Source organism: Coenobita brevimanus, chromosome 18 (genome assembly GCF_032717465.1).
Source record: "Coenobita brevimanus isolate Jiangsu-jjx chromosome 18, ASM3271746v2, whole genome shotgun sequence".
NCBI lineage: Eukaryota > Metazoa > Arthropoda > Malacostraca > Decapoda > Coenobitidae > Coenobita > Coenobita brevimanus.
The window spans coordinates 31,481,121-31,493,259 of NC_136971.1; the positions used below are offsets into that span (position 1 = coordinate 31,481,121).

The 12,139-nt window shown below is 42.0% G+C and overlaps 1 protein-coding gene across 1 annotated transcript; it reads left to right on the forward strand.

The window, feature by feature from the left end:
- The first annotated feature begins 10,166 nt into the window (after positions 1-10,166).
- Positions 10,167-11,837, forward strand: LOC145391461 (uncharacterized). The gene has a single exon (XM_080266075.1). It carries the CDS (start codon positions 10,167-10,169, stop codon positions 11,835-11,837), a length of 1,671 nt encoding a protein of 556 aa, XP_080122201.1.
- Positions 11,838-12,139: the final 302 nt, after the last annotated feature.

Genomic DNA, 12,139 nt, shown 5'->3' on the forward strand with positions numbered 1-12,139 from the left:
TTTGGAAGGAGGTAAAGAAAGTAAGGCAGTGTGAAAGGGGAAATAGTAGGAGAGTGAAAGATAGGAATAATAGATTGTTGGTGGAGAAGAAAGAGAAACTGAGGAGATGGAAGGAGCACTTTGAGGATTTGTTGAATGTGGAGAGTGAGAGCAGTGCGAGTATAAGTGGTTGGGGAATGGCTGGGAGAAGAAGAGATGAGAGGAGGGAGGAAGAGATCAGTAGGGCGGAAGTAGTGGAAGCGATGAAGAATATTAAGTTGGGAAAGGCCCCAGGAATTGATGAAGTGTGTGGTGAAATGCTTAGGTATGGGGGTGAGATTGTTGTGGAGTGGATATGGAAGTTGTGTAGATTGGCTTGGGAAGAGGGAAGGGTTCCAGAGGACTGGAAATCAGGTATAATTGTTCCTTTATACAAAGGAAAAGGAGAGAGAGAAGTATGTGGTAACCATAGGGGTATTTGCCTACTTAGTGTGACTGGTAAAATATATGGTAGAATACTCATTGATAGGGTTAGGCATCTGACAGAGGAGCTAGGTGGAGAAGAACAAGGGGGATTTAGGAAGGGAAAAGGGTGTGTAGATCAGATATTTGTTCTAAGATGTTTAGTGGAAAAGTATCTAGAGAAGGGAAGGAAAGTGTATGCTGCCTTCATGGACTTGGAGAAAGCTTATGACAGAATAGATAGGCAAGGTATGTGGAAGGTATTAAGAATATATGGAATGGAGGGGAAATTGTTGAGTTCTGTGAAGAGTATGTACGAGGGAGCTAGGGTTACGGTGCGAGTGGATGGTGAGCTGAGTGAATTCTTTGATCTCAATGTGGGACTGAAACAGGGCTGTGTGATGTCTCCATGGCTGTTTAATATATACATGGATGGGGTTGTAAAGGAGGTGCAGGGTAGGGCAGTGGATGTGGGGGTGGCTTTAATGAATGAGGGTGAGATTTGGAAGCTTCCGGTGTTGCTGTTTGCTGATGATACAGTACTGTTGAGTGAAGATGAATGGGAGTTGCATGGTTTGGTGAATGAATTTAATGTAAAGAAAAGTAAAGTTATGGTGTTTGAGAGGAATGAAGTCACAGAGTGTGCAGTGAGGTTGGATGGTGAGGATATGGAGAATGTGAGTGCATTCAAGTACTTGGGTAGTGTGATGAGTAAGGATGGAACTTTGGGAGATGAAGTGTGTGAAAGGGTACAGCAGGGAAGGAAGGTTGTTGGTACACTGAAAGCAGTGATGAGAAATAGGGAGGTGAGTATGGAAGTTAAGAAGTCACTGCATGATAGTATTGTGATCCCTACCCTGACGTATGGAAGCGAGCCATGGACCTTGCAAGAGGGGAACAAGTCAAGAGTGAGAGCAGTGGAAATGAGTTACTTGAGAGGAGCATGTGGAGTGACGTGGAGGGACAGGTTGACGAATGAAGAAGTGAAGGAACGCTGTGGGGTGGATGTGGATGTGGTTGAGAAGATTAGGAGAAATACACTGAGGTGGTTTGGACATGTGAAGAGAATGGAGAATGAAAGACTGACTAAGAGGGTGTATATAGGTGAGGTGGAGGGAGGGAGAGGGAGAGGTAGACCAAGGATGAGGTGGAGGGATGAAGTTGAGAGGTATATGAGGGAGGGGGGGGTGAGTTGGGGGGAGGGTAGTCAAATGGTGGGTGACAGAGTGACTTGGAGACGTTTTGTCTGCGGCCACCCTTTGCGGGATTAGGGCGTCGGGCTATAGATAGATACATAGATTGCCATACTGTCAGCAAGTGTATACTTGGTGTACAGTAACGTGGGGTGACTTCGGACTTGGGGACGACTTCGGACATTTCGGGAAAAAATGTAAACCAACTAAAATACAGAGAAATTAAAATCTGGTTGTGAAAAAAAAATGAGTATTATTGAAGGGGAATGGTGTAGCTATAACTTAGATAAAATAATAATGTAATCCCGTTTACACAATTTATGTAAATATTCATTAAATACATAATAAAAAAAGGCATGCTTTTTTGTATCGGTCAAACTTCTACTGAGCGTAATGGATGAGAAGGTGTGAAGACATGTGACCATTGCCAGAATGTCACAAAAACATTTGCGATACCATACAGTTACTTTGGCCTCAGTGTTCATAGTTCTAGGTCCACAGGCCCAACAGCAAATTTTCTTCTTTTTCCAGATTTAATGGGGTTACTTCGGACACGATCTGGGGTTACTTCGGACACGTGGTGACTTCGAACAGGGAAAGAAAAAAATATATAACTTCCAACCTGTGTGCGTGCATGCACAGACGCGCAGACGCACAGACGCACACAGGCAGTATTTCTACCTAACTATACATAGCAAATACAACATCTGTCACTTGCTCCCTTCTTAACCCGCCCCATCCCGACGTTTTTGGACCTTTTTTTTTTTTTTGGCCCAAACATCCGCTTTTGGTGAGAAACATCGAAAATTCATAGAGAAATCGCTCACCTGAGGTTTAAAATACGCGATTTAGGTACGAGTACTTCCTTACCTGACTGGGTTTTCTAACAGGCTGGCACCAAAGAAAACGAGTTCTATGGGAGGGTAACTATTTTATCCACTCATAAACAGTATTTATTTATTTACTTGGTACGATTTTATAAGTAGTACAAGAGTATATTGGTTTTCAAACAGTAATATAGGCATTATAAGCATTGTTTCACTCACTAACTCATCACCATTCGTGACTTTTTTTTTCCCACATTACCTGATCATCATTTCTGACTGTTTCTTCCTCTAATGCTATGTAAACTTTGTCCTCCACATTGTCATCGATTGGGGAATCACTCTTGCCCTCAATGTCTTTATTGGCCAGGTCACTGGTAACAGGTAAATTGCCGAGACAATGGCGTGCGGGGGGGGGGGGAGAGAGGTTATGCGGTGTAAGGCATTGTTCCTGCTTGGCATCTTGTAGAGGAATAGAGGAAGGGGTCTCGTGTATACGTGCCAAAAATCACTCGCGAAATCACTCGCGAAAATTGAAAATTGTGCAAATTAGGGACCTTGCAATGTTGCTGCGTTAATTCACGTCGCCGGGACGGCGCGGGTTAAAGTGTTCTCTTCATCAGCTCACTTTTTCTTCCTTCTCTACTAGTAATCTACCATTTATTATCTTTCACTCCCCAACTAACTTCTTTGACACCCTGCTTAACGTCTTTACCTCTTTGAAGAACATTTTCTAATCATCCTTCCATTTTACACTCAATTTCCTTCCAAATTCCTCATCCACTCTCTTCTTACTTTCTCTTACTAATCTTTTCACCTCTCAGTTCCTCTCTACATATAACTCTTTCTTCAGTTTCTCAACTTCTTCCACACCCCTGTTTCCCATCCACTCACTACAGTAGAAGTCCAATTACTCTACATCCAATTACCCGGCTAATCTGACATTTCGGCAGTTTTGAGAAATAGTCCCATTTACGAAAGTCTTTGATTATTCGACAGATATTCCAATTTTTTTTCGCCAGTCTAGGAGTTTTCCATGTGGCTTGCCAGTTAGCTACCTGCCTTAGTGAGTGAGATGGTGGAAGTGACAAGAAGTCTACCACTGCTGTGAAGCGCAGAGGCTAGCTCTTCCTCTCATAGCATAGAGAGGAAAGTGTTGTAGTGAGTCTAGCATGAGAAGTTGAGAATCTGTTTTGCCATTCTTCTGAGTTGTTGTTGTTGCGCTGCTGCCAACATCTCTCGATTCATCCGTGTTTTGTGAACATTGTACTGCAACATCCGAGAGGACTATTCGTGTGTTGTAAGCACCGTTACATCATAGTGCAGCTTCATAACATCCAAGTGGACCAACCGTATGTTATGAACACCATAAACATCTGAATGTTTTGAAGATGGCCTCAACAAGTGGCAAGTTATCTGGTGTTAGCAAGAAGCGTACGCATAAGGTGTTGCCTATTGCTCGGAAAATTGAATTGTTGAGAAAATTAGTGGCTGGTATGAGTTGAAAGTAGATAATGGAGGTTTAATGTGAGCTCCTCAACCATCTATAATATTAACCCCTAAACTGCGTGATTATTTTTGCTTCACTTGCGTGTCTCGCGGGCATATTCGCGCTCCGACAAACTCTCTAAAAATATTTGCCAAAAATCGGTTATTAGTCCTAGAATATTAAAATTACATATGCATATGGCACATACCTTCAGCTTTCTCCTGGGATGTTTGTTGAGCCTTCGTCGAGTACTGTAGGACTTGCGAAGACCTCTGAAGTTGGGTAACGAAGTCTCCACTTTATACTTCCTGACAACCCATAATATGATTACCACAGCCTGATATTATCACTAGAAACACTGTTCTATGATTCTCAAATAGTTTGGAAGACCTCTGAAGTTGGGTAACGAAAACTCCACTTTACACTTCCCGACAACCCGTAATATGATTACCACAGCCTGATATTATCACAAGAAACACTATTCTATGATTCTCAAATAGTTTGGAATCCATACTCCAAAAAAAAACAAACGGTGAAAGCAATGAAAATTACGAGCGCGTATGACCTTCCCACTTGCGCTCGTTCGCCGCTGGTGTTCTGTCGTTTATTATTTATAAAAACACTCACACTTTATATTTCTATTACTATATAAGACTTATGTATATCTACAGTCTTTATCCATAAGTTTCCTTCAGTAATAGTAGTTTATTGTCACTGTAGGCATTCAATTTCTCTTTCAGTAGGCATTCACTTTCTCGTCCTGTATACTAGCGTTGAGAGTGAATCTCTCACTTTCACTTCCACTTTCATAACTCACAGTATTCATACATGCTAGAGTGAAACTTTCACTTTCATTACTTCTAGTATATATACTCGTATTCTTATATTATTACTCATTTACATTCTCTGTTTTATTTATATTATTTACATTTCTATTTTAATTACATTATTTACATTTCTATTTTATTTACACTGTGTTATGCACTGTCACTTGCAGTAACTTATAAAACTATTTTCCACTGTTCACATATATTTACATTTATTGCTTTCACATGCTGTTTACACATTATTTACACACTATTTACATTTCCACTTGCACTGTTTTACCTACCAGAAAGATCATAGTCACTGTCTATCATTTTCATTGACAAGTTAGCCAGTTGACGTTCCACAGCAGTCACTTAGCCCTTTACCCCTTTCCACGCGAGGTTTAGTAGGGGGTAGAGGTCACAGAGCCCTTTGCATGGGGCTAAAAAGCAGTGGAATTGGACAGGCGCGAATCCAACGTGGTTTTTGAAAGACAGTAAACTGAATACAGTGTGGTGGCCTTGGGGGAGTGCAATCCTGCCAGTGTCAGCGTGGTGACAGCTGCTAATATATACACTATGAAATGATTGGCAGGAAATCTAGACAATACATAATAAATTAGGTAGTTCCAAGTGAATGTAAATATCACTTAGGCTTCTCCCTTCCTTTCTTACATATGGTATATTTTTATTACGAGAATAGATTATACGTCATATTTCAAGGGGAAATAAACAGCGAAAATTAGCGAACGAGTGCACGTGAGGTGTTGTCAGGTGATAATTAGCCAATTCCAGGTGTATGGCACTCTCACTTACCTTATTTCTTTTTTGTATATATTATTTGGTATAAGAATAGGGCATAGGGCTTATTTCAGTGGATGAAATCAGTGGAAAATTTCAAGGAAGATTTACTTAGCGTAGCACGGCCAGGCAGGCGAGACGAGAGGGTAATGGAGGAGAGGTAGGGAGGGGAGTCAAGAACGGGGAGGGAGGAGAGGTAGGGAGGGGAGGGGAGGCAAGAACGGGGAGAAATGGCCAAATTGTCACCAATGGATGGGAGTACAGATGAGATTAGGAGTGCTGACTAGTGTTGGACATTGGCAGTACTGATAGATGATACAAGCCACCACTTGAAAGCCCGGGCAAATTTAAAATAACACAGAATCACAAAAGTGACGCCCCGCGGTTAAGTGGTTAAGAAACAGAAGAACGATCTGTTCAAATTTGCTTACCAGGATTCTGGTATGACCAGGAGGAAAGCAATGAATAAGGGAAAGTTAAGTGAGCTGGATGAAGTGCTGCATAGGTGGTTTGTGGCACAGCGTTCTGAAGGGAAACCTGTTTCGGGGCCTCTCATCGTAGAAAGAACGATCTATGGTGAAATGAAAATACTGAACCATATGTTTTCTCTGATGAGTGGTTGAGAAATTTAAAGGCTCAGCATGGCATTAGGCAGCTGGATGTGAGTGGTGAATCAATGTCTGCCGATAATGATGCAGCCGAGAGATACAGCGAGACATTCTGTAATCTCATAAAAGACCATGAGCTGCAGCCTTGCCAGATATATAATGCCAATGAGACAGGTCTTTTTTTTTATAAGAGCATCTCTGAAAGGACTCTAGCAGGGGCAGGAGATAAGGCTGCAAAAGGATTTAAGCACAACAAGGAACATTTAACAGTGTTAGTGTGTTCAAGTGCCTCTGGAACACACAAGCTGAAACTTGTTATTGTGGGAAAATATAAGCACCCGAGAGCATTGAAAAATATCCAGCATTTGCCTGTTTGGTATGATGCTCAAGGTAATGCCTGGATGACTACAGCAGCTTTTTTGTACTGGTTCCACCACCACTTTGTTCCATCAGTGAAGTCTAATTTGGCAAAAGAGGGTTTGCCTGCTGACTAAGGTCATCCTCCTGCTGGACAACTGCAGGGTTCATCCTCCCTCCAGCGAATTAGTGAATGGAAACATGTTTGTTTTGAGTCTGCCCCCAAATGTGACATTGTTAATTCAGCCAGTGGACCAGGGAGTCATCCAGAAAATCAAGACTGCGTACCATTCTGCTTTAGCTAGACAGCTGTTGAATTCTATGCTTCCAGTGCATGAATTCCAAAAGCAGTTCACCATCAAAGATGCACTTTTCATGGCTACCCTAGCCTAGCAAGATGTGGAGCAGGCAACTTTGCAAAGGTGCTGGAGAACCTGTGGCCAGGTGCAATGTTCCAGGAGGAACTGGATGACACCACGAGTTTGTTGGCTTTGGGGACAAGAGGTTAAGTGACTACAAAAATATTGTACAAAGTGTTCGAGGTGCCCCACAGTCCCATACCCTAAGCTCATTGACGGATGATGACATTGCTGAGTGGGTGGAGCAAGACACAGATATACCAGTTGTTCAAGAGCTGACAAATGAGCAACTATTTATGAGTGTGACAAATCCTGAGGCTATGGAGGTCCAGGAAGTTGAAAATGATAATGAAGTGGAGGAAGATGAGCAGGAGAAGGTCACCTGGAAGGAAGCAGCAGAGGCCTATGAAAAATTGTTACTGTTTGTTGAGAGCTTATCTCATTTTAACAGTGGTGAAGTGATGCAGTATCACATCATGTTCAGGGACTTCCAGACTAGAAGGGCAGCTTCTGTGAAGCAGGCAGCCTTATTTGTCCTCTCCTCTGCTGCTCCCTCCTCATCACCAGCAGCAATGTCTGAACCTCAAGCTCTAATGCTGCTGCAACAGGGAGACTAGTCCTTAGACCCTGTTGCAGAGCCCTCTACTGCTGGTGACTTCTTTCAACAGTAGCAGACTCCAATCAACCCCTTCTACTGTACATATGTATATCTGGAACCTACAATAAGTTCAGGTAAGTGCATGTGGACTTGCAGGCATACTGTGCCATTACATTTATATATGTTCACTAATTTCTTTATTTTTCAGATTCAGGTATAGTACTGTATTGATTACAGTATTGTACAGTATAATACAATTTACAGTCCTCTCTCCAAACACATTGGTAATGATATGAGTAGTGATGATAGTGTTCACCAGTATATATAAGGTACCGAGTGGGTAGGTTTTTTATTATTTGGCAAATCCAATTTATCAGCATCAGCCTGGTCCCATAGATGCCGGACAATCAGGCTTCTACTGTATATACTTTCTTTTGTGCCACAGCCTGTCTCATCTCTTCATTCCACCATGCTGTTCCATGCACCTCCATTTCATCTTCTCTTCACCCCACACATCAACTCACATGCACGGATTTCTTCAGTGAATATCTTGCACACACCTTCCACGTCCCCTGTCTGCTCCAATCCATATTTACCCTGTCTCTCCTCCACTTCTTTCTTATATTCTGCCTTTTTTCCATCCTCTTGTAACCTTTCCACCCTCCTTGTATGAACTACTCCCTCCTGTCCTTCCCTTCTTCTATTCCTCTATTTCATTTGGACCTTGATTCTCACCACCACCACCAAGTGGTGGTCAGAAAGTCAACTCCTCCTACCTCTATATGCTCTTGCATCCATTACACACCTTCTCATCTTATCATCCACACACACATAATCAATCATTGCCTTCCATTCATTCAATTCACCACCCACCCTTCTCATCGCTCGCCACGTATACCTGTGGATCATTTTGTGCCTGAAAAGGGTATTGGCTATTACCAACCTAATCCCAGCACTAATGTCCACTAGAGCACTGCCATTCTCATCTATCTTTGCAGGCACACCCCACTCACCAACTACTCCATCCACCATTACATTCCCTACATTTCCATTCATATCTCCGGTCAAAAACACTCTCATTCCGTTCAAAATTTTCCATGCATGCTTCCACATCTGTCCAGAACTCTTTTCTCATTCTTCTTGCATGATCATGCATTGGTGCATACACACACACACAATCGCCCACATTTGTAGTCCAACTCTCAGTCATACCCACACGGCCTTTGAGCCAACTGATCCATACTCTCTCATATTCTCCTTCCATCTCATGCTCACAACAATACATGCTCCTCCTTTTGCCCTCTCATTCTCACCCACCCTCTCATATTCACCATCCTTGATCCCAATCTTTCACCTCCACATTTAGTTTCAGTTAATTCACACACATCCACTTTTGCATCCTCAAGCACCTGGACACTCTCTCTCTCTCTCTCTCTCTCTCTCTCTCTCTCTCTCTCTCTCATCTTATCATTTGCACCCCTTACATTCCATGTCGTAATCCGTACATGTCCTTAGGCGTCACCTGTCGATTAGTCCTGGTCCAAGGCTTCTTGTTCGTATTTTTAGTTAATTCTCTTCCGGGGAGGGGCACTAACCTTTCGCCAACTCATTTATTGTCACATAGGAAACACATGTTTGTTGGTTATAAAGTTACTACCCAGCATTGTAAATGATTTCCTGGTTTACAATAAATCATTTGGCTTGCCACTCAGTGTAGAGGTACCCTAAAAACAGTACCACCACACTAAGTGGGTGGATGATGGGCGCTCCCACCTACCACCTGCACCATTATAATGTACATGCAATATATATTCGTTTTTCTAGTTGTAACAATGTTTATTTTTTTGATGAAAGAAAATTAACATTATTATTATTATTATAATAGAGGGTGAAAGACTGACGAAGAGAGTGTACAGTATGTAAGTGAGGTGGAAGGGGGGAGAGGGAGGGGGAGGCCGAGGATGAGATGGAGGGATAGGGTGGAGAGGTATATGAGAGAGGGGTGTGTGTGTTGGGAGCAGGGCAGTGAAATGGCGGGGGACAGGGCAACGTGGAGGCGATTTGTTTGTGGCCACCCCGAACGAGATTGAGGCATATGGCAATAGATAGATAGATTATTATTATTATTATTATTATTATTATTATTATTATTATTATTACACTCAAACCTCGACTTAAGGGACCTTCATATAAGGGATTTTGGATTTAAGGGACTCCATATTCTACCTGACAAACAGACAGGACCATTCAAAATGTCCACTGCTTGAGACATTAATATATATATATATATTTTTATACAGTACCTGTAAAATAATATCCCTAATCATATAAATAAGTAAGATAAGTGAAACAATCATTGAATTTCATAATAAGATTGTCTTTATATGTGGAAAAACAGTGGACATTTTCAAGAAAGGGACATTTTCAAGTAAGGGACAAGTTAATTCCCCATTTAGTCCCGTAAATCAAGGATTGAGTGTATTATTATTAAAGAGCTCTTTGACTGATTTTTATTAATGTATGATGTAATTTTTCAGACAAGCCGACGATGACCAGCAAAGACCTGTACCACTAGCAGAGAAGTCTCATTAAATCTTAGCATATGACTGAACATTGCAGCAACAACAAAAGATCCTCAGATGTATAGATAAATCGCAGATTGTGGTGTAACGGGTCAAAGTGCAGTGAACATGGCAGATGTATTCTCCCTGCGTGATGCTCAGGCATTACTCAACCGTAAGAGAGTCCTTATGTTTGGAGACTCAAATATGCGTTCCCTGTACAAAGACTTGATCTTCCTGCTAGTGAGAGGTAAAGTTGCTTCCCAGCACGTGTTCCGCAGAGCTTCTAAAGGACGTTCATCATTCCTTGGTGACTGTGTGGTGAACGCCTCTGAGATTACAGCTGGTAGGGACTATTTTGAAATACGTGAGTTCAAGAAAGATGGGGTGTTTGTGCGTTTCCACTTCATCACAAAAGCTTTTTCTAAAGTACTGCAGAATGAACTGAAAGCTATTGAAAGTGGCACCGTCCCTATTCCTGATGTCATCATTATTAACTCATGTCTCTGGGACCTCACCAGGTGGGGTGCAGGAAGGGAGGATAGCTACAAGAAAGATATTGTGGATCTTTTGAGTGAGGTTAATCGCTTGATGCCAGCGCCACGTACCCTCATTATTTGGACCTCTACTATGCCTGTGGCCACTGAGAGAGTCAAGGGTGGGGTTTTTATCAAGCAAGTGGAATTCATGAAACACAGTATGCGTTTCATGGTACTGGAGGCCAACAAGTTCATGCAGCAGGTGTGCAAATGCTTCAGTATTGACTTATTAGACCTTCACTTCTTTCTTCGCTACCAGCTGCACTGGCGCACCAATGATGGACTACACTGGGAACCTCCGGCAGTACGACTTATCACTAACTTAATCCTTACCCACATTGCTTTGTCATGGGAGGTGCCTATGCCTGGGAATTTTGTTAGTGATGATTTGCATGAAGCACGGACTACAGTACAGGAGGTTAGCATGGAGAACAAAGGTGGAGTCTTTCTGGACAAAGAAATCGTAGCCTACATCATGAAGAAGATTGATAAAAAGACAGAACTGGTGGCGAGGACCAAGAAATGTGTAAGCAGAGAAAAACTGAAAAAATGCAGCAAGCATTCAGGAAAAGAAAAACCTGATCAGAAAGCCTCAGACAGCTTCCATAAAAGTAACCTTTCAAAAAAAGAAGTCAGTGCATCAGGCAGTAGTGAGGCACCACCATCCTTGTCCATCACAATTTCCAACCAGCTCTGTCGTCAGCCAGTGGGTAGTGAGTCACCAGTTTCCCGGACCATCACGGTTTCCAGTAGTTACTCTCGTCAGAAGAGCAGTCGATCTCGTACTGGAGAATGCTCTTTAACTGAAAGAGGAGGAGTAGGACGTAGAATATGGGGAGGCAATAGAGACTCAAACTTGGTACAAGAGAAAATAAGGCTTGTAGCTCAACAACATAAGGAAAAGATAAAGAGGGTCTTCAATGAGCTGTATGCTTTCAGTACACAAGAACCTGTGGTACAACAGCAGAAGCAACCATCCAGGAGAAACCAGCAGCAACCATCATTTTGGAGGCAGCAGCAAGAGCTCTTTCTTATGCATGATCAACCTCCATCCTTAATGGAGTATCAGCCTCAACCCTTAATGCAACATCAACTTCCACCCATAATGCAACATCAACCTCCAGCCTTAATGCAACATCAGCCTCAAGCTGTAATGCAACAGTTTTTACAAATGCAACCAGGTTATGATAACACCCACAGTTTTCAACCTGTCCCGTTTTGGCAAGATTACCCTACTAGCAATTTTCCCTGGCAGAATTGAGGAGAAATTGGAAAGTGTGGCTGAAAGACCTGATTGCTTATTTTATTGTATTTTTTTTTCCAAACCCAATCCAAGTTAGAAAATATGAATTTTAAGTAACATTTAACACTAACTTGATAATGTAGTTTATTTGTGTGAGGATTGAAGGTTAGTTTTTGTATGGCTGTTGTAGACCTCATGCTGGCTTCAAATGATTCATTTTTCTTTTTTCCCCATCAAACACCGATATAAAATATTGTAATATATCACTGAAAGTTTAATTTATCTGATTCTGTGTAGTCCTTATTTCAAGAGGAAAAGGT